The sequence below is a fragment of the Fringilla coelebs genome (assembly GCF_963513975.1).
Source record: "Fringilla coelebs genome assembly, chromosome: 11".
Lineage (NCBI taxonomy): Eukaryota > Metazoa > Chordata > Aves > Passeriformes > Fringillidae > Fringilla > Fringilla coelebs.
In genome coordinates, this window is record NC_140037.1 from 23,640,320 (window position 1) to 23,664,630 (window position 24,311).

Genomic DNA, 24,311 nt, shown 5'->3' on the forward strand with positions numbered 1-24,311 from the left:
CTCTGCCCGCAGTGTGCTGGGGAGGAGAAGCTGTGAATGCAGATGTTTGGGTTCTCTAACAGCTGTCTCTGTGCCCGCAGTGTGCTGGGGAGGAGAAGCGGGTGGGCACGCGCACCGTGCTGGTCGGGCACCGGCCCGTGGCGGACACCGAGGCGTACGTGGCACAGAAGTTCTGTGACAACAGGATTGTCTCCTCCAAGGTGAGCCCCCCTGCCCGCCCAGCTCGGGTGCCCCCCCTGGTTTGCCCTGGTGCTGGATTTGGAAACTGGCAGAGCCCGAACTCCTCGAGGGTGGAGGCAGAGGTGCCTGTGCAGGTGGAGCAGCCTGGCACAGCCCTTGCACACAGCTCCAGCTCTCTCTTGGGATTTTGTTTTTCGTCCTATCAATGCCAGTGGGGGTGTGGACAAGCTCCTTTCTTGTAGGCTGGGTAAGAGCACAGCATGTGGGGTTGGGGATTTTTTTTTTAATGTGTTTTTAAGTTTTTTCGCGTCCCCTTTGGGAACAAAAGACAGGTTAGGTGTATAATACAGTATGAGATAACAGCAGCTCAAATTTTATTTTATAAAGGGCATTATTTTATAAAGGGACATAAAATATTATTCCCTCTTTTTTTTTATTCTGTGGGATTCTTCTTTCTTGAGATAGGACAAAAATAACCATTCTCTGTTTATCCCTTTGGATGAAAGGGGGGGAAACATTCATATGGTATTAATGCAGCTTTTGTTTATGGTGGAAAACTGTGATGACATCCATCTGCCTTCTGCTTAGCTTTTTTCCGTGACATTCATGAAGCTATTTCAAAAGATTTGAAGCCAATTCGAGTAAAATATCAAACAAGTGGCATTCCATATTGTCAACACAGCTGGATACGTATGCCAGTGCTCGGCATTCCTGATGCTCAGCGTGCACTTAGGCTTCAGTTTTGCTGTACTTGAGCTGTAAAGGGGTTTTTCCCTCCCCTTTGTTTCTTTCTACATCTTGGATCTTATCTGTTTTTGAATGTCTGGGTTTATTTTTGGGAAAAGCTTTCAATCTGCCTGACTTGTGTAGCATTCCCATTGGTGTTTCCCTGGCACGCAGGAGGGGCCCTAGTGAGGACACCTTCCCCCAGCTCGGTTCCCTCACTGACAAATGCTTGGCTTTAGCACTAATTTTAGTTCTTCCTTGATTTATTTTTGAATGTTATGTCCTTGCTCTTTTTTCCTTTTATATTTGCTAGGCCTGGGACCTGTCCAGTCTCTTTTATAATTAAGTGGACATGAGTCTTGAGATTTGACTGCTTATTTTTTTTTATTCCAGACAGACTGAAAGATAGACATGAGACCCATTATTTTCCATGTTGTTCTTAAATTCCACATGCTTTCCAAAGTAAATGATTCAGCAGCCTTCTTAAAATTATAATGAAGCACAACCTAATACTGAATTAGTATGGGCAAGCATGGCTTTTTTTTTTTTTCTTTTTTTTTAACAAAAGCAGCTCTAAGATGGTTTTGGGAATTTGGAAAAAATGTATCCACTGTGGGTTATATCATAATGAAATCACCTGTGTACAAATGCCTTTTTGGAAGTTGACTCACTGTGAGCCACTTCTGACAGTTCAGTGCTCCAGCAGAGAGAGCTGGAGCAGGAATTTGGAGCAGGAATTTGGTGGGATCTCAGCATCAGCTGCGTTGTGGGAATTGTGGAATTTGGTGGGATCTCAGCTCCTGCTGCGTTGTGCTCCTGGGCTTGGCTCTGGAGCCCTGCAGGCTGCTCAGGCTCCTGGCTGTGCTTCCCCTGCTGTGTCAGAGGAGAGCTGCTCTCCCCTTGTGCCAACCATCCCCACCGTGGCTCTGCTCCCTCCAGCCTTGCTCTGTGTGAGTGCCCCTCTCTCCCCACAGTACACCCTCTGGAACTTCCTCCCCAAGAACCTGTTTGAGCAGTTTCGAAGAATTGCCAACTTCTACTTCCTCATCATCTTCCTCGTGCAGGTAAGAGCTTTGAGGCTGAGAGTGAGTTTTGTTTAGGCTTAACTGATGTTAAACACGGCTTGGACAAGAACTGAACTTTAAAGCTGTTTGTGCTTACAGAAGTTTGGAGATTTTTAAGTTGGAAGCTGTGTTATAATTCTGACACGCCATCCATAATAATAATTATTATTAATTATTATTAAATAATATATAAAATAAAAATAATTAAAATATCTGGGCCTGTCTGAGGTGGGATTTGAGTGACTGCTGAAACACTGAAAAACCATCTTAATTTTAACTTTTAAGGTCATTCAACGACTGAAAATACACTTGATGCTACACAATTAAGATCTGTTTTTTTGTCACCATTACTACTTCTGTTTCTTATCTCTATATTTCCCCAAGTGATTTGATATTTTTGTGTCTCAGATATCATGAGTTTCAAGGCAAGCAGGAGAGATAGGATGTACTCAGTAAATTCAGAAAATGCATAGGATTAGTTTCAGAAACTGAAGCTTGAGGAAGTTGCTCTGCATGGGCAAACCAGCGAATTTATTACAGGCACAGCGATGAGTGCCTGGAATGCTTTGCCTGTGCAGAAGGGGCTCTGGTTTCCAGTCCCTCTGGCTGCTGCAGGAGCAGGGATGCCGAGCGTGGCCCTGTGTGGCTCCTCCTGGCAGTGTGACATGAAAGGCCAATTTGCTCTGGCGTCAGCTGGCTTGCCTCCATCCCTTCATTTCGCTGGCGTTGCTCCATTTTGTCAGACCCAATTTGTAATTTGCCTTGAACTGAAGCGATACCCTGGAGTCAGGATGTCCTTTCTGTGTAGCTGGCCACTTAGTGACGTGCTATTACATTTTATCTATTGACCCTCTGGCCGTGGAGAACATGGAATATTCCTGATTATAGCTGCAGACTGGGCTTGTCTCGCTGCTTGCCCATTGCGGGCACAGGTCTGTGCAGGTGAGAGAAGAGCCTGGCTGCTCCTCCTTGTCTGTGAGCACCTCTAAAACCAGGAGTCAGCCCTCGTGGTCAGTTAGAGAACAAGCAAACCCACCTGAGCAGGCCCAGCCTGACAGCCCTGATCTGGCTGCTGTACAGAGCAGCCCCTGCCCCAGGTGCTTGTCGTGCTGAGACATCACCTGCCTCAAAAAGGCACTCAGGGCCCCTCTGTTCATCTGCAGTACCAAGGGTTATACCTTGAAAAATGCCACCTCTGTCTGGAATGTTCATGCTTATATTTAGAAGTTACTGGGGTTGTCCCCCCGGGTGCTGCATGGGGAGTGAAGTGTCCCAGTGCTCCAGGAAGTGCCTGGGCTGTCTGCCCTACCTGTTGTGGAACGTTTTATCAAACCTTCTGTTTCTCTGTGGCTGCAGATCCAGCTCTCTGCAAGACAGAGTAGGTGCATTCTACACAAAACAGATACAAATCTCCTGGGTTCATCTGTTGCAGCTCTCAGGGGAACCTGCAGGAATCTCCTGGCAGGAGGGGCTGCCCTGGAGTGAGCACAGGCCAGGTGTGTTTGTAGGCAGACCAAGCTGGTGGCAATAAGCAATTTTAGGAATCTGTGGAGAGTCTCTTTGAGGAGGAAAGTGGAGATAACTTTTGGAGTGTGGTCCTTAATGTCCTAAAGAATCTCCTAAGAAGAAACTATTAAGTAACAAGAGGACTCTGTCACTTTTAAGTGGATTCAAATTAAGCTGTTGAGTCCAAAAATAGTTTCAGGGGCGTCTGCCTTTCTCCTGGCTTGTTGCTTGTGTGTCCCTCAGCTTTTACCAGCCACAAAGGGGAAGAGTGTAGTGTCCAGCCACAGGGTTTTTGCAGGGAGTCCAAACTCCAAATACATATGTGAATTATTCCAGGCACTTCATCTGATATTGTGCTCCTGTATCTGTAGTCCTATATCTGTGTGGACAGCAATTGTGCTTTTTTAATATAAATACAATTGTAACTTGTCCGGAGCAGGAAGCTCTCCTGCTGGGCAGCAGGACATCCTCCACTTTGCCCTTCTCAGCAGAAAGCCAGAGTTCTTCCTGGATTCTCAAAACCTGTCCAATTTTTGCAAGATGACTTTTGGCTTACTGGCCTAAGTTGCATGATACTGCCCTGGTGGGTGCTGTGTGCAGTGTCTGTGTGACACTTGGCACTGTCCTCACTCAGAGCTGTTCCTCCAAAGTGAGGTTTCCACCAGACTTTCTGCTTGGGAACACTTTACACCCATTTTTGTGAGCCAGGGCTTTGTGAACCTGGAAATACTTTGGGTGTTTATCTTGGTTTGCTCTCCTGCTACTTAACTCATCTGCCATTTATCTGGCTGCTTCTCGTGGTGTCTCTCTTCCACTTGAGAATCTTCTGGCTTTTCTCTCTGGGTTCACTAGGGCAGGGTAGTATTGCAGTGCACAGCATTTCATAGTCAAAAATGTCCACGTAGCTGATAAGAGGAACCCTGCCCTTAGCACAGCTTTTTACAGGCGGCCTGAAACAATAAATATCCAAATGCTGCTGTTGTGTGAGCGTGCTGGGGATGCACAAACAAGAGACAAAGTCCCTTTGTGGGGACACAAAGCCTTTCTGCTGCGCTTCCCTGTCCCTGTCATCAGAGCCCCTCGTGCTCCCAGCCTCCCCAGGAGCAGCAGGGAGATGCCCAGGCTGGGGGGTACTGCTCTGGAAGGTGGGAAGTGCCCCCTGCCCCTAGGAACCTGTCCTGCCCCATTCTTACCCTTTGGGCCAGTCAGAAGGAGCAGCAGTTTGCCACAGCCCGGAGCTTTCCCTGCTGGTCAGGGGCTTGGTCTGTGCTTGGTGCTGGCTGGAGCCCTGCAGTGGGCTCAGCAAGGATCCAGCTCTGCAGCAGGCTCTGAGCTCCAGGTTTGAGAGCTTAAAGACAAAGCCTGGATTGCTGTTTTACTTAAATATTCATGTTCTGTTCTGCAGTATGTTTCATAGGTAATTTGGGCTGATGGGTGTTATTTTTAGCCTCCCAGTGTCAGTGGTTCAAGATGACTGGTACTGCCCTCCCTTTCATAACCAGCCCTTCCTTCCCTCTCTCCTCTGCCAGGCTCTGACCTGCCCTCAGTGGGGTAAGCACCCTTTTCTCCCATAAGCAAAGGTTTGGTTTCTTCTGCTGCCTGAAACCCAGGGCTCAGCAATCCCTTTTTCTCCCTGCAGGTGATAGTGGACACCCCAACCAGCCCGGTGACCAGTGGCCTCCCACTCTTCTTTGTCATCACTGTCACAGCTATCAAACAGGTACAGCTGTCCCTGTGAGGAGGAGATGCTCTTTGGGACAGGCAGAGAAACATGTATTAAAATATGCTCAGAAGCCACCAGGTTTGGTGGCCCCTCCTAGAGGGTGAGTCGGGCACTGTGCTTGTCAAGAGAGCTGCACTTTGGGTGTGGGGGTTGGTGTCTCCTGTCCTGGCGATGTAAAGCATCCCTGTGCTGTTGAAGGCAGGCTGTGAGGGTCAGTAAAGCTTTCTGCTGTAGGTCTGGTGTTACATGAATGTTTTTCCCCTTCTTGGAAACACTCCCCGAGTCCTTGCGGAGACGTGCTCCAAATACAGCCCACGCTCTGCTCCCGTGTTGGTAGGTGGAAAGGACAGGTTCTGCTCAGCCACTCAGCCAGTCCTGAAAACGTGTACTCCTCATCTCCTTGCAGTGTTAAAAGACCTTTTGCCTCCCATCACAGGCACACATGCCATTTAAAATTTCCTGAGTGAATAAGATGTTTCATCTACGGGGGCTGGATGGGGAGAGCTAGAATAAAATCTCTGTGCTTCAAATCTCAATGCTCATTCCTCCAGTAAAGACTGGAGAGGAAGAGTCTCATCCTGCGTTACCATAGGAGAGAGTTGCAGGCTGCTGAGTGTTGTTCATATTATCAGTCTGTTCTTAGCAAAGCTCAGAATAATAGAAATGTGTTACAGTAGTTAAGCTGCTTGTTGCATGCCCCACATGTAGATTATTTTTGTGTTATTTTAATCTGATCTGAATCTGTCAGATATGCATATGAAGGTTTTTAAAATGAATTGATTCAGTCAATCTGAGCTACTCTGGTTGATGTTTTGTCAGGCATGAAGGAGGCCGGAGGACGGTTGCCTCATTCATTGTTTCCATGTGTCCCTCTGATCCTCACTCCTCCTTTTTCATTAGTTTACTCACTTTGTTAGAGTTTGTGTTGCCTGTGTCTGTGACTTAGGGGTATGAGGACTGGCTGAGGCACAGAGCTGACAACGAGGTGAACAAAAGCAACGTCTTTGTTGTGGAAAATGCAAAGCAAGTGCGGAAAGAGAGTGAAAAAATCAAGGTAACTGTTAAGGGAGAACCTGCATGTGGCTCTCACTGAGGCTGATGGGAACACAGAGCTGTGTGCTGAGGGGACAAGGGCAGGAGGGGAGGGTGTCCTGGGTTAGAGCTGCCCCAGCTTGCTCACTTTCAGCTGAGGTGCTCCAGAGCTGTTCCCAGTTAAGGAGTGTAGCTGCCTTTGATTTCTTTTGAAAAGCTGTCTCACAAAAGCTGTACCGGGGCTGACAGGTGACAGATCTGTCAGCGTTTTGCACTTCTCCAGGACAGGCAGTCCTCTGCTATTTCCTACTCTCCCAAGGACACCAGGAAAGTACACTTAGCTTTGATGTTAATTTATCACACCGCACTTCAGGCAAGTACAGTCTCCTGCTCCGTCAGGATTTAGCAGAGGAATAAACACTGACTGTGCCACGTGGGTGAGTCAGTGCAGGGCTGGATTGCCCATCAGGCTCTGGAGTGATGGTCAGGGCTCTGTGCACCTCCTGGGCCCCAGCTTGCCTCTTAGGCTATGAGAGAAGCTGAATCATGCTCATCTAAAAATGACTGAGAGGGCTTTTCATGTGAGTGTTTCCTTTCTCCTAGGTTGGAGACATAGTAGAAGTGAAAGCAGATGAGACCTTTCCCTGTGACTTGATATTTTTGGCCTCCAGCAGCACCGATGGGACCTGTTACGTCACCACAGCCAGCCTTGACGGCGAGTCCAACTTCAAGGTGAGTGAGGGGCTGGGTGGGGCAGCGTGGGCAGCTGCTGCTGGGGTACCTGGGCACTGCCCTGCTTGCTGCTGGGGGCTGTGCTGAGCTGGAGGCTGCTGCCATGGAGCCCATCCCTGCAGCCGCCCGGCTCTGCAGCAGCTCCTGCTCTTGTCTGCCTCCCGTGCGCCAGCAGGGAGCCCTGGGCGATGTTTGTGCTCTGCTTTGGCTCCAAGGGCAGGTTCTGCTCGCCCTTTGCCGAGGCTGGGGGGGCCCTTTGCCGGGGCTGGGGGGGCCCTTTGCCGAGGCTGGGTTGCCATTTCCCAGTCCAGCCCTGCTGCCCACCGCAGGCAGCGTGTCGGTGCTCCCTGCTCCAGCCACCCTGGGGGCTCTGCTGCACCCATCAGGGGAGCAGTGCCTGCAGCTCTCCAGCTCCTTTCCAGGCCTTGCCAACACCCCTGGTACTTACCCAAGCATTTCCAGTGGGAGTAGGGACTTCTTCAAGGCAGCCTGTCTAGATTCATCTGGGGAATTTTTCCCCAGCGTGAGAAAAGCATCGCTTCTGGGATTTTCCTTCCCTTTCCCTGAAGCAAGCAGTGAAACTTAATACTAGTCTTGCTCAGGATGAGTATCTCCAGTTTATTTTCTTTCTTTCTCTATCTCCCCTTCTCTAAACTAGGGAAAGAAGCAGCAACAAAGAACTTACATATGTCGAAAGGCATGAATGTTTGGTTTCACTTGAGTTTGATAAATATTTTTATAAATATAGTACATAATATAATAATATTATAACAATATAATAAGTATATGATAAATACACAGATACTAGCAGCTGCAGTAGTAGGACTGGAAGATACTTTAACATGACGTGATTCATTCCAGCACACTCTGAAGTCAGTGAGAATACCTGATCAGTGGATCTGATGTGTTTATCTGGGATTTGTGGCTCTTCTCCATGGGTGGCTGTTAACTGGTGCTGGATAACCTGAGTGGGAGCTGGTGGCAACAGTGCTGGTTCCGCTAGTGAGGAGGAGTTGGAGCTTTGAAGTGGCTTGAGGCTCAAAATAGCTAACCATGTTAAAAGGCTATTGCTTGTTTGTGTCAGGTGTATTGCATGCATGAGTTCTTGTTACTTTTGCAGAGTCTTGGCTCTTACTAACTTGTGAGTCTGGGGATGTGATGCTGAGTTTCTATATCAAGCACTGTGGTGGTTTTTTCTTGGTTTGTGGATTCCTGTAGGTGACTGGGAGCTGTCTCCTGTTTCATGAGGAGGTGAAGATGAGTTTGAAGGGGGAGAGGGAATAGAAAAGCCAGCTCTGTTTGGGGAAATAGATCTAACATTAGGAAACCAGGGTTTGCTGCAAGAGAGGGATGAGGGAAACACCTTTGGGTAATCAGCAGACCTCATCTACAGGGGTATGTTCTGCCTTCCTGGTGGGGATTTTTCTGGTATTTGGGGCATGTCAGGTTGGGGTATGGGAAAGGTGTCTGAGTGAAACTGGAATAGAAATGTAAAGGAGATTTTGTCAGGGCTCTGTCTTTGAAGCACGAGTCTTTGGCCATACGTTAGCTAACAGAACATGTGTTTTCCAAATGCACTAAAGGATGTAAAGATCGTGGAATTGATTGGGAGGTGGCTTTGAAGTATTTGCAGTGTGAAGTAATTGCAGTGTCTCTGCTGCTGGGAGCATTGCAAAGCCCCAACAGGGGCTGGCTTTGGTACTGGGCACTGCAGGAACAGTTTTGGCTTGTGCTTCACAAGAGCTGTGATGTGTCCATGTGTGCTGGAAGAGGCAGGCAGGTCAGCAGAGCACACGGAGGAGGGGATGTCTCATGCCATGGCTGCGGTGTGTGTAACTCCCGGGATGTGCAGGGAGGGGATGCGCACGTCAGGAGCGGAGGAAGCGCTTTAATGAATTTGTTTATGAAGATGGATTGAGGCAGCCTGCCGTGCAGCCCGCCGTGACTTGGAGCTCTGAGCAGCTCCTATAAATAGAGCCTGAAAGGCAGCGAGCAGATCCTTTGTGGGCTTTTCAGTTAATTATGAGAGATGAACCTTTGCAGCAGCAGCTGCTAAAAATAGCTTGGAGTCTGCCAGGGCTCTGCCTGGTCCCTGCTGCTGGAGCTGGTGTGTGGTTACCGTCAGGAGCCAGGGCAGGTGGTCAGCTCCTTCTTCACGGGGCCACCTGCAGCCTCCCCTGCAGCCCAGCCAGGGCAGGTCCCCAGGGAAAAGCCAAGGATGCTCTGCTGCTGGGGGATGCCTTACTGAGACACCCAGCAGCTGCTTGCTGCTGTGGTTACTCTGGAGCATTAGTGACTTGATTCCTTCTCCGAGAGATGCTTCAGCCGCTTTGTGGCAGTGAGGCGAGGGCTTTGGGAGAGCTGCCGGTGCTGACAGGCGTGTGCACGGTGGCATTTGGAGTGATGGGGTGTAAAACCTGGGGATGGGATTGCTGCTGGGATTGTGGTGACCCTGCCTGTGCTCCTGTGGCAGACTCACTACGCCGTGCGGGACACCACCGTGCTCTGCACTGACGAAGCCATCGACACCCTCACGGCCACCATCGAGTGTGAGCAGCCTCAGCCCGACCTCTACAAGTGAGTCTGCCCCTCCTGCCCTGCCCTGCAGCTGCCTGCTGTCATCCATCCCCCTGCACACACCTCAGCACCATCACTTGGGGGATCTGCAGTTCAGCAAAGCAAAGTTCACTTTCTTTGTGGCAGAGACCAAAAGGTGTCTCGAGGCACTGATAAGCTGCTGGGCCTCCTCTGTATGAGCATGGCAAGTCTTCAAAGCTCAGTGTCTTTGCAGAAAATCCTCCCAGTGCAACAGTTTTTGTGGTACAATGAGCTGGTTTTTGTCAGCTCAGCAGCGGGAATGGTCCCTGTACCTGTTTTTAGGCCACTCTTACCTTCTCAGTAAGATGCATTGGGCTGAATGACTTCCAGGAGTAAGTGCTCTGTGTTTTTAGATCCCTCGGGGAGCTTTTCTGGGGTGTGTTGCAGTCTGTAATGGGGATGTGCTGGGGTGTGTAAGCACCCCTGAGCATGGGGACTGTGTGGCTTCTCCCTGTCCTGAGCACAGCCACCCCTCTGAAACATTAAACTCTCAGATTCACTTGTTTCTGGATCTGCTTCCATTCCCTGTCAATGACTTTTCTTTGCTATGTTTGTGGTGTCTATAATGTGTTTGTAATACAAGTTTCTCATATTTTTATCACAGATTTGTTGGAAGGATTATCATCTATGGAAGTAACCAAGAGCCTGTAGCCAGGTGGGTCCTGCAGCTGCCTGTTGGGCATCTACAGAGAATTTCAAAGATCTGAGCTTGTCCTGCCATCATTTGGGAATTTTTTTCTTTAACCATTCCAAAGATTTTATTCTAAAAGGAGTCCTCCCTTCTGCCATCCTGTGGTTTGTTGGAGCCCCTTTTGGGGAAGCAGTGCAGAATCACCTGATAATGTCCTGCTCTGCTGATGGGGCAAAATTTTTTCAGGCAATGGCAAGATATTGTCATTGGAAGGTAAGCAAAAGCTCAAACATCAATCAGAGTGTTCCACAGAAAAAATGAGCAGGTGATGTCCATGAGCTGTCCAAAGCATTGGCTCTCACCAGAGCATGTTGGATGGGTTTTGTGCTCTGGTGGGGCTGTTCATACCCTGGGAGCAACAGAGAAACTGGGGGTTTCAAAGAGAAATGAAAACACAAGTGAGACTGCCAGCATTGACTGACTGTGCTGGAATGGACAGGCTTCTGATGATTTTAACATTGCATTTTTATATAAGTACTGGAACACACTGGATCTGAACACTTTTTCCTCAAAAGCTTTACTGAAAATCCCCCAGTTAGAGTGGAATCTTGCATCAGGGATAGCATTTGTAAGATGAAATGGAAATGTAATTACATAAAGACAAACTCAGGCAAGGCCCCAGTTTAACATACAAATCATGTAATCAGACATAAGGAAACTTTGTTTATCTTTCTTTTCTATTTCTAATTCTAATTTATAAAGTAGTTTGAATGTTCTTTGAGTAATGCAGTGTTATAATTTCTTTTATGTTTAGGTCTTTGGGTCCTGAAAACCTGTTGTTGAAAGGTGCTACCCTCAAAAACACCAAGAAGATTTATGGTGAAGTTTTTTTTTGTTTGTTTATTTAAATAGTTCTGATAAGTGGTGACAAATGTAGATGTTTATTACTGAATCTGGAGGGGGAACATATTTCTCTGCAGCCTGTCTGCCTGGGCTGTACAGCTGCAGTTTTGATGCGAGCTGGTTGCAAAGTGGCCAGGTGGAATTAGGAAGCGCTGCTTCTATCTGCAGGGCTGTCCAGGTGTGTTAATTCACCAGAGCAAACTTTTCCTGTTGCCTGGGACACGATGAGCAAGGAGCTGTCCCAGATGCTCTCTGGGAGCACAGTCTCAGACACTGGTGCTGCAGGGTGGGGGCTGTGATGGGACACTGATGCTTCTCCTGACTTCTGTGATCCGTGGGCTCCTGCTCATGCTCTGGGATGCAGCAGTGGCATTTCTTGGCAGCCTCAGAGGTTTCTGGAGCGGAGCAGTGCTTGGGTGATGCCTCCTCCTCCAGCTGGGACTGGGGTTTGGTGTAAGCACCGGTGGCCCTGCTGGCCCGGTGCCAGCCGGCTCCCTCGGGTCTGCCCGTCCCTGATGAGCCCTGCCTTGGTTCCTGCAGGAGTTGCAGTCTATACTGGCATGGAAACAAAAATGGCTCTCAACTACCAAGGGAAATCTCAGAAACGCTCTGCAGTAGAGAAGTGAGTATTTATGTTCAGGAAAAAAATCGGTAAAACCTGTTGGGTGTGGGTTTGTTTTTAATGGGTGGCTTGTACAGAAGTAATCCCCTAATCCTCTGCCTTTTGTTTCAGATGCTCTCTCATTGCATAGAAAAATCTGGGCACTTGATAAAGCATATCTTGCGAGAAGCAGCATCATGTAGTAGCTTTTTATTTAAAAACAAAATTAAGAAATGTTTTAATATATGAACCTGACCCTGAATATCAGCAGTGTCAAAAGCACTTGCTCTGTAATTCCCTTCTTAGAAGCAAGGAAGTCTTGTTCTTGCCTATTTACATGTTTTTCTCTATAAAAATAGCTGCAGGAATTTAAAAAAGAAACCTGTTTTTCAGATCCATCAACGCTTTTTTGATAGTGTATTTATGCATCTTATTGGGCAAGGCCACCGTGTGCACGACTCTGAAATATGTCTGGCAGAGTAATCCATTCAATGATGAGCCTTGGTACAACGAAAAGACCAAAAAAGAGAGAGACACGTTCAAGGTGAGTGGATTTGTACTTCAGCACCTCCTCCAGCTTTACTTACTCTGGCTGTTTAGTTTAATCTGATAGTGCCTGCTGCCAGCCCTGGGAGTCCTGTTTGCTCACACAAGGTGCTCTTGTTTCCTTTGCTCTCTCCTGCTGTTTGTGCTGCTTTTGTGCCTGTCTCGTGCTTGTGCACAGTGATATTTGTGTGGAACAGGGACAAAGCGTAGATAAATACTGTATAATATAGAAATGCAGCTGATGTAACCTGGGTCCTGGTCTGAACTCGAGATATCTTTCGGCTTTGAGCAGGTAAACCTAAATTGAGGCCATGTCAGCCAGTTTGTTAAACTTGCCCAGACGTGGGCAGTCAAGCCTGAGAGAGTGAGTGTGCAGAGATCTTCACTGGATGGGTTTTTGAGTTGATGGGTTGTGTACAGGGATGTCACTGCACACTTGTACCCTTGCCACAGCTTGACTGCTCTCAAGCCACCTGCTCCTTTTTCTGGTTACTTGGGGTCAGGATGAGCCTGTAGCAGTATATTCTTGAGAGGAATATGCTTATGGAACATTGTTTTGGTCACTGTGGGGCAGTGAGATGTACTCCTGTTCCTGGTAGATCTGCAGAAGACAGTGGGATTTGTGTGCCAAAGGAAGATGGGATTTAGCCCTGTATCTCAGCTGTGTTCATCTTCATCTTGTTTTTTCCTATTTACCCTTTTCTGAGAAGCTGTCTAGAATCCCTGGGGTGTTGCTGCAAACTGCCCCTGTGCCCTGACAGCCACAGGCTGCATCTCCTCTTTCCTCTGCAGGTCCTGCGGATGTTCACGGACTTCCTGTCATTTATGGTCCTCTTCAACTTCATTATCCCTGTCTCCATGTACGTTACCGTGGAGATGCAGAAGTTCTTGGGCTCCTTCTTCATCTCCTGGGACAAGGAGATGTACGATGAAGAAATACAGGAGGGAGCACTGGTGAACACCTCGGACCTGAATGAAGAGCTGGGGCAGGTCAGAGCGTGCTGTGTTTGCATCTGTGGGGATGAACATGCGGCTGAGGGTGCCCTCCCTGGAGGAGCCCTTGCTGTGGCAATCCCTGGCAGTCCCCTGGGGCCAGAGCTTCGCCCAGGGCTGTGGTGGCACTTTCCATTTGATGTGATTCCACTCGCTCTGCCAGCCAGATAAGGTTATAAATAGTGCATGAAAGAGCAGGAATTGGGTCACGCCAATTGTTTCCATTTTGGGGAAGATCAGGCGCAGCGCTCTGCGTGTCAGGGTGCTTTGCTTTCACTGCTTCAATTAAAAATTAAAAGTCCTCTGTTTCTTTGAGGATTAGTGAAAATGTCTGCCCAGTCATCTCCCTGGGCGTGCAGAGCACGTGCTGGCTGTGCTGCTGGGGCACCCAGACAGCTCAGGCTTCCCTTTCTGATCTGCAGCAGCAGAGATGAGTGCAGGGCATGTGTAGTGCCTCCCGCTTTTGATTTTGCTTTAAAAACAAGAATAAAAATACACTTGGAGTAGCAATTAGCTAATTGAAATACAGCTCCAAGATGAAAATCCCCAAAGGAGGCAGCAGACTTGCAGAAGCACTTCTTTAAGCACTAGGGCTATAGCAAAGGGCCCAGGAAAGTGAATGAGGGGAAAGTGAAGAGCCTGGAGACAGATTTCAAGTCTTCAGAAGCTGCCACCTGTGCAAGAGGCTGAAAAACAAAGCAGCAAAGTAGCAGAGCTACAGAGTGATGCAGTGGGGCACTGTTTGCAGTCGGGTCAGGACAGCCAGGTACCCTCCCCAGTGGCACAGGTGCCCAGAGGTGCCCCAGGCTGTGTTCCTGGGGGCTCCTTGCCCAGCCCTGTGGCAGCTGCCTGCTGTTGCAGGTGGAGTACGTGTTCACAGACAAGACGGGCACGCTGACCGAGAACAGCATGGAGTTCATCGAGTGCTGCATCGACGGGCACAAGTACAAGGAGTGCATGGCAGAGGTGGATGGCTTCTCCCAGCCTGATGGGCCCCTCAAGTACTATGGCAAAGCTGAGAAGGTAGGAGGGGTGCGTGCTGATGGCTGGAGGGGTTCTGTGGCAGCTCCTGGCTGGGTGTTCGGCTGGTAACGAGCTCTCCCTCCCTCCCTCCTGCCCAGAGCCGTGAGGAGCTGTTCCTGAGAGCCCTGTGCCTGTGCCACACGGTTCAGATCAAGGAGGCAGACCAGGTGGATGGGCTGGTGGCACACCCAGAACGCAAATACACCTACATCTCCTCCTCCCCGGATGAAATCGCTCTGGTGAAAGGCGCAGAGAAGTAAGAATGTGAAGATGTTGGCTCTTTAATTCCCTCTCTGGTGGGAAGGAGGGAGGTGAGGGTGATCTGAAGGTGACAGATCCCTTTCCGTGGTCTCTCTGGGAAGCGTGTTGTGGTACTGTTGCTGAACCTGAGCTGCAGTGCTGTGAGCCTGTGGGTTTAAGTGAGCTCTCTGGTAAGGGGATGCTCTGTGAAGGATCTTCCCTGAGCAGCTCCCTGGGAGGCTGTGGTTTGCATTCACTGAGAGCAGCCCCAAGGTGCTGCAGTGCCCAGCTGTGGCAGGGGCTTCTTTGCTCTTCTTTGCTGGAGCCCACCTGGCCCTGTGCTGTAATCCCCTAGAAACAGAGACCAGTTACCACGTGCATATTGCAGTGAATTTTTTTCCTTGCCATGCAGTGGCAAAATAATAGGATGGTTACTTCTGTCAGTCCCACATTTGAATCCTGCCAGAGATGCTGGAGGGCAGGCTTGGGGGGGCTTGGAGCAGCCTGGTCTAGTGAAAGGTGTCCCTGCCCGTGGCAGGGGTTTGGCACTAGGTGGTCTCTCCAGCCCAAACCATTTGGGGATTCTGTGCTCTCAGCAGCCCCTAGGTTTAGGTGGAGGCTGTTGCAGCTGTGTGCACTTGCTCATGGCTTGTAAAGCTGCCAGAGAGCCAGTGGACCATGTCCAGAGGCTCTCTGTGTCTGTGTGCTCCAGTGCCCAGGCTCTCCAGGGGATGGGAGCAGCGCCAGGACATCATAGCAGGCTCTGCATGGAGCAAACAAACATCCACCCGTGCTCCTTAGCTCGGGCTCAGCGAGCTCTCCTCTGCGGTGCAGAGGGTGAAACGAGAACATTGTTATGTGTGATATGTGCCAATGGGTGTTTTCAATGCTGTTCTGTCCTTTTGTTTATTGACAGGTATGGTTTCACTTTTCTAGGACTTGAAAACAATGTCATGAAAATACGAAACCAAAAGAATGAAACTGAGATGTAAGTGCTGCTGGGGCTGCTGAGGAACAGGGCTGCTCTTCTGCACCACTCCCACCCAGCTAATTGAGTTTGGTGAACCTGGCAAGGTCAAAGCTGTTCCTTGAGGGCAGTCAGGCCATGCTGACCTGCCCCCAGACTCCTGTCCCATTTACAAAGCACAACACATCAAGGCATAGGCACAAAGAGTCACTTGCAGAAATCCACGGGTGGTTTTCTGATGTCTAAATTCAGGTCCCTCAAGAGCCTGCAGTCCTTTGTATGTATCCTTCATCTGCACCAGCTTGTGCAGGTGGCTCCTGGGATTCACGAGGTGGCTGCTGACCTTATGGGCCGTGGCTGGGGCTCACAGCAGGACCCTGTGAGCCTAAACTCGTGACATGGCTCCATTCCCTGTAACCTTTTCTTCCTCTCCCAAGCTGAAAATAGTTAGATTTTACTCTGTGCTTACAGCTTGGTGGACATCTGTGAGTCACTGACCCAATCCTAGCACTCCCTGAAAACTTGCCTTCACAAGCAAGTTTCACTTCTTCCCTGACGAAGAAACTTCTTATTTAAATGGGAGACTCCGTGCAACTGCTTGTGGCACGTGGGGCCCCATTCCTTGCTGAGCCCCTGCCCAGCCTGGGGGCTTGGTGCACTGGTGGGTACCCACACCCTCAGTCCCATGCTCAGGGCACCACAGGGCTACTGCAATTTGAGTTTTTTCCTCCATTTTCTTGTGCAGTAGCTGTAAAATTCATTCCCAGGTGGCTGATGCCACTTTGTAGGGTGTATTGATTTCTGCAGCTCATTGTTAGTGATTTTCTGTCTCAAGTAGTTATTTTTCTATTTTTCCTTTACTGAGTCAAAGCTTTTTTCCCTTTCTCTAAAGGTACCAACTTCTCCACGTGCTGAACTTCGACCCTGTCCGGCGCCGCATGAGTGTCATTGTGAGAACCAGCACAGGTACAGGCAGAGTTCTTCTGTGGGCTCTCAGCCTGTGTGACAGCTGTAAAACACATCCTCCTTCTTCCTGTCACCCACACAGGCTGAGCTCTTAGGTCTTCTAGGCTGGTCTAACTAAATTCTCTACTGGGACTAGTTGCTGTAGAGGTAATTTTCCTTCATGGCAGCTGTTTGATACCAACAGATCAGGGGATGAGAGCCCATGGAGAGCTCCCTGCCTGCCTTGTTCCAGGCTGGAACAAGCACAGGGAAGACATGTGATAATGTCCCCTGGGTGGGATGGGGTTTCATGGCAATAACAGACAACAATTCAGAGGTCACCATCCTTCTCAAGTGTCAGTCCTGCAAGGTTTGGGACGCTGCTCTTACCCTCCCTGGAAAGCTTGCCAAGGCTTACAGATGCAAGGTCCAGCCTGTTGCAGAAAACTTGCTCAGAGGCAGGTAGGGACACGCAGAGTCTCAGCCAGAGGAGTTTCACAGGCTGGGCAAAGGCCATTTTTGGTAGGCAGTTGGTTTCTAGCAGTTCCCTCTTTAGTCCTCCCAGATTTCCTCCCTCTGCGTCACTTGCTTGCTATTGGCATTGTTAACTCCTTCTGCAGCTTGTGAGTGCTATGAACTATTTATAACTTGTTTTTAGGAAAGTTGCTTCTCTTCTGTAAAGGAGCAGACTCCTCTATTTTTCCGAGGGTGCAGCAAGAAGAAATCCAGCAAACAAAAGTCCATGTGGACCGCAATGCCATGGTGAGCACACGGGTGGAATTTGGCTGGCTCCTGGGGTCAGGAAAGCCTTATTCCAAACATAGGGATGTCACCTTGCTTTGGAGTGAAGTGTTGAAAAGTTGAGTGTCACTTCACATTGTTTTGATGCCAGGCTTCTTTCCTTTTCTGTTTGGTTGGCTTCCACCTTTATTTGATATACTTATATGGTCTCCATCACAGTTGTCCAAGCATCTCTCAGGCAAGTTAAAAATAGAAGTCGCATCAGCAGCCTGGTCCCAGTCGTGGTGGCACCCAGTCCTGCTCTCCCTGCTGGCTGCACGCTCCCAGCCCTGCTCCTTCTCTTGGTTTCTTTCTCCACATAACAAGCAGAACCACAATTACTCTGTATAAACACAGAAAATTGCTCTTTTGACACAAGCCAACAAATTATCCTTGCCCTCAGGGAGAGTACTACCAGAAGCACTGATGGTAGACAAAAGCACCAACCCTAAAGTGAGGGTCTGTAAAAAGTCTGGATTTAGAGCATTTGTCCACTTTGTTTTCTTTCCCTCCCGCTGCCAGGATGGCTACAGGACGCTCTGCGTGGCCTTCAAGGAGCTGACTGAAAAGGAGTATGACAGGATTGACAGACAGCTCAATGAAGCCAAGATGGCTCTGCAGGACAGGGAGGAGAAGATGGCCAAGGTCTTTGACGACACAGAGGCAGACATGCACCTGATTGGAGCTACTGCTGTAGAAGACAGGTAAGGGGGTGACTGCAGCACCAGCACTCTGGTGCCTGTGGCTCCTCTGTGACGTGGCCTTGTGGCCTGGACTTGCCCTGGTGGAGCTGAACCAGGCAGATGCTGGCAGTGTCCAGGGCAATTAATTACACCATGGCACAACCCATTTCATAGTGCCCTAGTTGCTTAAATTGGCTGGTGTAGTAGGAACTGGGATTTATTAATGAAACTACAGAAATACTTGCACTTCTGGAGAGTGAATTAAGCACACAGCATTAATTTGCACATCAAAACAAATTCAATTCCACATTCAGTTATAGTAACTGCAAGTGTAAATTAAACTCGTACTGTGAGGCCTAAGAGTCAAGAGTATAAAGCAGCGATTTCTCTTTTTGTCTGCAAACAAAAATGTGGTATTGCTGACTTGTAATCCTTATTCCTGTGGCAGTGGTCTCCCCAGCATGGGAAAAGTCAATTAATGTCTCTTGAGCTGGTGTTTTTAGGTGCAGAACCGGGCTCAGGGCTGTGTGACGAGGTGAAGTGATGCTTTGCTTCTGCTGGCAGGCTGCAGGAGCAGCTGGCAGAGACCATCGAAGCCCTGCACGCAGCTGGCATGAAGGTTTGGGTGCTGACAGGAGACAAGATGGAAACTGCCAAGTCCACCTGCTACGCCTGCAGGCTCTTCCAGACCAGCACGGAGCTGCTGGAGCTGACGGCGAGGACGGTGGGCGAGGGCGACAGGAAGGAGGATCGGCTCCACGAGCTGCTGCTGGAGTACCACAAAAAACTGATCCAGGACCTGCCCAAAAACCGGGGCAGCCTGAAGAGGTGAGTGAGCCAGAGGAGCCAGCCGTGCCCGTTTCAGATGCAGGTTTGGTGCAGAAGTGGGGCTGTGCTGGGGCCCTGGGTACTTGCAGACACTGTGAATGGTTCCTTTGCAGACACTGTGAATGGTTCCTTTGCTTTGCTCATCATCTCTGGGATTAGTTGGCTTTGACCTTCATTGCACTGTTCCTTTAGTGAGGGCACGTGCTAAGTCTAAGCTTTTTGAAATTGCTGAGCCCCAAACAATGGATGGGAAGAAGATTAACCCAAAGCCAGGGTGTTTTTTTTTCGCTAAGATGATGCCAGCAGCTAGGTTGACTTAGTGTGATGAAGTTTCAGACATGTTCCTTGTTGTGCCCAGAAGCTGGACGTTGAGTCAGGAGTATGGACTGATCATAGATGGCTCGACACTGTCGCTGATACTCAACCCCTCTCAGGACTCTGGCTCCAGCAACTACAAAAGCATATTCCTGCAGATCTGCTTGAAGTGCACTGCGGTGCTCTGCTGCAGGATGGCTCCTCTGCAGAAAGCACAGGTATTTATTTACCTCTCACTGCCTGCTGTGACACACGCTGAATTCATCAGCTGGGGCTTCACCTGAGCATCCTACCCAAGCAGGACTGCTCCAGGCTATGTGTGAGCCTCGTCTGAGCTTCAGAGCAGGATGAAAGCACACCATTCTTTCAAATCTGAATGCAAACCCTTTGTCTAATATGCTGGCAGGAACCCATAAACCCAGGCCAATTAGAAATAAACAAAACCTCCCAGTTTGCTCTTTTTTTTTTTTTTTTCCCTTTCCTAATTTGTCAAGTGGAGTCCGTGACTTCCTCTCTGCAGCAGATGATGTCCCAGCCTGATAAGTGATGTGTTTCTGCACCCTGGGATGCGTGAGAGAGCCCACCTTTGGGAGAGCAGGGTCTGGCAGAAGGGAAAAGCAGGATGTTGCTGCTGGGGTTTGTTTTTAAATACTGTCCTTCAGCCCTGCACAGCTGGGTTGGGCTTCTGCTCCAGTTGTGACTGCACAGCAGATAAAGAGGGCTTTTATTAACCTGAGCTCTCCAGGTGTTATAATTGCTGCTCTAAAAGCCTGATTGCTTGTCCTGGGGGGAGCAGTGGGAAGGTCTCAGGAGGCTTTGTAACTGAATTTTGGGTTCTGCTGCTGTCCTTTTTAAAATCTTTTAGATTGTGCGAATGGTGAAGAACACAAAAGGAAGCCCGATAACGCTGTCGATCGGGGATGGTGCGAATGATGTCAGTATGATTCTGGAAGCACATGTTGGAATAGGTAAGAGTCCCTGGAACACCCATCTCACAGCCCAGACCTGTCTGCTCTGGCTGGGGCTCACTTCTCAGGTGCAGTTGGTGTTTCTGATTGCACGTGGCTGAACCAATCCCTCTGAAAAATGTGGGAAGTCTGCTCTTGCTTTCCTTGGAGGCAGAGTTTAACTCCAGATGGGACAGTCCCTGTGCCTGACAGCAGCTGGAGACTCCTCCTGTCTGCAGCTTGGTGTCTGAAATTCGGGAGCCTCCTGTAGTGCCACTGAGGAAGGGTCAGTGGAAGAGAAAGGGCATGTTCTTGCTTTGGGGCTGTTGCAAATGCTGTGGTGCCCTCTAATGAAGGGAATCCAGTGCAGTCCATCTGGATGTGGCTTTTTGTGAGCAAAACGGCTCTGTGGGGATGTCTCAGGAGGGTGAGCAGCTGCAGGGGAATAACTGAGCTGTGTGGGATGCTGGCCAGCCCAGGGGAGCCAATTCCTTATCCTTCAGCAGGCTCTTACACAGGAAATCACAGAGCTGCCTAAATATAGCTTAAAAACCCCAGAGGCAGGTCTGAGTGTTGTGGAGCCAAAACCACACCAAGTATTCATGTTTGGTCTCCTGAGGCACTCAGGAGGGGAGCTCAGCCTTTGTCCTGCCTTGAGGCACTGAGTGATGTGAGCAAACCCAGTGGGCAGCATCCAGATTCCAGCCCTTTGGGATTAACCCTTGCCATGCTTCTGTCTCCAGGGATCAAAGGCAAAGAAGGACGCCAGGCCTCCAGAAACAGCGACTATGCTGTGCCAAAGTTTAAACACTTAAGGAAACTGCTACTAGCACATGGGCATTTGTATTATGTGAGAATAGCACACCTTGTACAGTATTTCTTCTATAAGGTAAGGGGCAGTGTGCAGCCGATTTCTTTGTTTATCCCGTGCATTTCTTTGGAAACAGAATGAAACAACGAACAGGAAAAACTGTGGGGGGTATTCTGTAGCTCTGTTTTCCCTCCCTGGGACAGGCTGTGTCTGCCATGTGCCTGTCCATTGAAAACAGTGCTTCCAGGGCAATGTGAGCATTCCTCTAGTGTCTCCTGCAGATACGAGCTGCTCACAGGATTGGTTTTGTGCTTGATTGAACAAGTGCCCTACCTTGTCTGATGTTGTAATGTCAGACACTAATGTCTGATAACAGGAAAAACTACTTGGGTTTAGACTGAGAAGTCAAGTGTTTCCCTGCTGACCATTTGTCTTTTGTTTTCCCAGAACCTTTGCTTCATTTTACCACAGTTTTTATACCAGTTCTTTTGTGGATTCTCACAGCAGGTAACTTCCACTAATTTGTCTATAAAGGCAAGATAAAAAGCAAGTGGCAGAGTGAGGCCTCCTAGCAGAGACTTGGCTTTTGGCATCCTGTGCCTTCACCACCTAGCTCTAGAGGACAGTAGGAGCTGACCTTGTTGCTCAGCACCATATCTGGAACATAATATTTTGAGACCATAACTGAGAAGAAAGCAGTCTGCTTTCTTTCCTTTCTCATCCACCAGCCGTAAACTCAGATGGACACCTTCCTGAAGTAGTGAGAGAAGGCCTTGGCTGGTTTGTCAGCACCTGATTTTGCTACTTCTGCTTTTCTTGCAAGAACAAGTTTTGAATGGTTTCCTGATCTTGTCTCCTCTGCTGCATTTCACTGCATTAAAATGTCAGAAGGAAGAATGGTTCATTCTTTTATGTCTTTTAAAAAAAGACACACAATGAGTGTTACCAGAGCTTTGTTCAATCCAAGTAAACATCAGAGGGGCAGATCCATGTGTGAGTGGGTTCATGTGCTTGGAGACAAGAGCTTTGGCTTTTGTGTCCATTTGGGCTCAAAAGTAACAGGAAGATTAAATGGTGAGAGAGAATTCTCTGCTTGTTTTGGCAGAAACACTTGTCTTTTTTAAAAAAAGAAGCTATAGTTCCTCTAAAACAGTCTAGTCTTTAGAGAGCCACAGGAGGCATCAGATGTATTAATAGAAACGGCAGCACAGGAGCAGCAAGAGGAAAGCTGTGATAAGGGCTGTTCAGTCCCATTTTTCTGGGGGATAAGCTGGAGATGAGAGCAGCCAGTTACAAAACTTCCTGTCAGTGGGGAGGGTTGCTGGGCACTGCAGGTGCCTCATTCCCCCTTGCACTGCACACAGCGCAGCTCCATCCAGTGAGGCAGTGCTGGGTGACAGAGGGATGGATCTGTGTGACAGAGGGTATGCAGGAGCTGGTACCTTATGGTTTCATTTCTTTGTGGAGAGGCCTTTTTCTGTCTGTCTCATGTAACCCTTTCTTCCTCCTCTAAGCCACTGTATGATGCTGCTTATCTGACCATGTACAACATCTGCTTCACGTCGCTGCCTATCCTGGCTTACAGCCTCCTGGAGCAGCACATCAGCATTGACACACTGACCTCAGACCCTCAGCTCTACATGTGAGTACTGCTGGGCTGGGCAAGCCTCTGCACACCTCTGGTAGCTGGGGTTTGGGTTTTCTTGGTGCAGGAGCGTAAGCAGGTGTCCCCCTGAAGTGCAGAAAAAGCCATTTCTGTCCCTCCTGGCTCAGCGGTTCCTGCATTCAAGCTGAGCAGCCTTGTGTTTACTGCCTGTTGCTGCTTGTTTATGCTCTCTGACAGTATCTGATCTAGCAAACTGCACTGCTGTATCTCTGTGAAAGGGTAAACTGTAGGTGGAATTCATCCAGAAGAAAAATGGAGCTGTGAGTGTGGCCAGGCCGTTCATTGCAGTTACCTTTGAGCCAAGCACGTGATGGAGCGTGTAATGCAGGGAGGGGAGGTGCAGCCTTCAGGAGGAAAAGAGATCCATTCATTTTCAGAAAGATGAATGTTTCTGAAGCCCAGCTCAGGCAGGTGGTTTCTCAGCTTGTCTAAGTGGATGTGGTCCCCCAGGCTTCCCCTCCACAGGCCAGGTCCCCTTATCAGAACCCAGGGAGCTCTGTTCATCAATCCACACACGTGTCCCAGGGAAAGGACAGCTTGGACTGTCTTCCTCTGCTTTGCTTGTCGTTTCCTCTCCTTGGTTGCAGCAGGGAGAGGCTCCAAACTTGCCCAGAAATGGAGATGCTTTCCATGTTCCTCCCAGCCCTGCCCGCACAGTTGCTTGGGGCAGCCCTTCAGCACAGACTAAGGAAGATGTTTTTGGGAGGAAGCCCCTCTCCGTGCATCCCTGCTGCCAATTCCCCAGCCTGGCAGTCAGCTCAGGCCTGTGGAAGAAGCCAGCTCAGGGCTGCTTTGGGCAGTGGCCCGTGCCAGCCCTGTCACTGTGGTGTGATGCTCCTCAGCAGCGGAGGAGCCGCGTGTGCTCGAGCCAGGAGTGAGCTCTGCGCAGAGGCAGCAAAGGCAATGATCAGGGGCCTAAAATACCGAGTGAACGTTGCCTTAGGTATAAACAGCAGTGAATGCAGCAAGAGCTGTAAGGCTGGGAAGGGGCTTGGGTGGTTTTGAAGTAAACGCTCAGAGCCATGATTGATTAGAGCTCTGTATTCCTTCACTCTGTGGCAAAACGCCACCGTCTGCATTTTTAAATAGCTTGGTAATTGAATATTGTGTGACAGAGAGCAGGAACAGCAGGCCCCTGTGCCTTCCCCTGGTGGGCTGTCTGATCTCTGGGGTCTGTGTGTGGAGGGGAAGCAGCCTGAGCTGGAATATTCATGACTGCATGTGCTGCTGGATGCAGAGCGCCTGCTGTGCCGCTGCTGGAGGAAGTGCTGAGCTGCTGCAGTGCAGATCCTGACTCTGGAAAAAGCCTGTTTACCACAAGCACTGCAGGACAGAAATGGGAATGCAAAACAGAGCTCACAGGGAGGAAGCTGCTTGTATTTTCTCTGCTTGCAATAGCCCACGCTTCCAGTCTGGTTTCTCCTTGCTCGTTTCTCAGAGCCAAGTTGTGACATGTCAGGACGTGGTCACAGCCAGCCATCCTGGTGTGTGGGTTTCAATAGGATCTCATTTCAGAAACTGCAGTTACAGGAGCCCAGCACCACACAGGTTTGCTAAGTGCATCTTGCTGAATGTGGATGTATTGCTTTAGGAGCTAAGGAGAATAATGCAGAAAAGGTGGGGACTTTACAGAAAGGAATCTGAAAAAATAATGATGCAGGGAAATGTTTTTAACTCCCTCCTGCCCTGATAGCCACCCTCTGCTCCCCAGGCCCTGTGTGTGGTCCCTGCAGAGCTTTGATCATAGCCCATCCATTTGCTGCTGCTGCCTCCATGCCAGATCTCATCCTGTATTCAGCCAAGAGCCTCCTGCTACAACCCCTGTGATAAAAACACCCACCATACAATTCAGGAGGTTATTTTCAGCCTGT

At 49.2% G+C, this 24,311-nt stretch overlaps 1 protein-coding gene across 5 annotated transcripts in view; it reads left to right on the forward strand.

Moving 5' to 3' along the window:
* Positions 1 to 24,311, forward strand: part of ATP11C (ATPase phospholipid transporting 11C (ATP11C blood group)) — a 53,825-nt gene that overhangs the window by 17,225 nt on the left and 12,289 nt on the right. For 4 of the 5 annotated variants that reach the window (XR_014616427.1, XR_014616428.1, XM_084212820.1 and 1 more), the window contains exons 2-24: positions 81 to 200; positions 1,881 to 1,970; positions 5,116 to 5,196; positions 6,146 to 6,253; positions 6,835 to 6,963; positions 9,437 to 9,540; positions 10,166 to 10,216; positions 11,007 to 11,071; positions 11,636 to 11,717; positions 12,090 to 12,240; positions 13,035 to 13,232; positions 14,097 to 14,258; positions 14,357 to 14,514; positions 15,415 to 15,486; positions 16,358 to 16,431; positions 17,069 to 17,172; positions 17,713 to 17,894; positions 18,438 to 18,701; positions 19,060 to 19,234; positions 19,882 to 19,984; positions 20,707 to 20,852; positions 21,222 to 21,281; positions 22,289 to 22,416. Coding sequence is in view for 3 of the 5 variants with exons in the window: in XM_084212820.1 (XP_084068946.1) it covers positions 81 to 200; positions 1,881 to 1,970; positions 5,116 to 5,196; positions 6,146 to 6,253; positions 6,835 to 6,963; positions 9,437 to 9,540; positions 10,166 to 10,216; positions 11,007 to 11,071; positions 11,636 to 11,717; positions 12,090 to 12,240; positions 13,035 to 13,232; positions 14,097 to 14,258; positions 14,357 to 14,514; positions 15,415 to 15,486; positions 16,358 to 16,431; positions 17,069 to 17,172; positions 17,713 to 17,894; positions 18,438 to 18,701; positions 19,060 to 19,234; positions 19,882 to 19,984; positions 20,707 to 20,852; positions 21,222 to 21,281; positions 22,289 to 22,416 (2,807 nt within the window). In the remaining 2 variants the exon portion in view is untranslated. The remainder of the gene's footprint in view (positions 1 to 80; positions 201 to 1,880; positions 1,971 to 5,115; positions 5,197 to 6,145; positions 6,254 to 6,834; positions 6,964 to 9,436; positions 9,541 to 10,165; positions 10,217 to 11,006; positions 11,072 to 11,635; positions 11,718 to 12,089; positions 12,241 to 13,034; positions 13,233 to 14,096; positions 14,259 to 14,356; positions 14,515 to 15,414; positions 15,487 to 16,357; positions 16,432 to 17,068; positions 17,173 to 17,712; positions 17,895 to 18,437; positions 18,702 to 19,059; positions 19,235 to 19,881; positions 19,985 to 20,706; positions 20,853 to 21,221; positions 21,282 to 22,288; positions 22,417 to 24,311) is intronic. The other variant, XM_084212821.1, reaches the window with a different exon arrangement.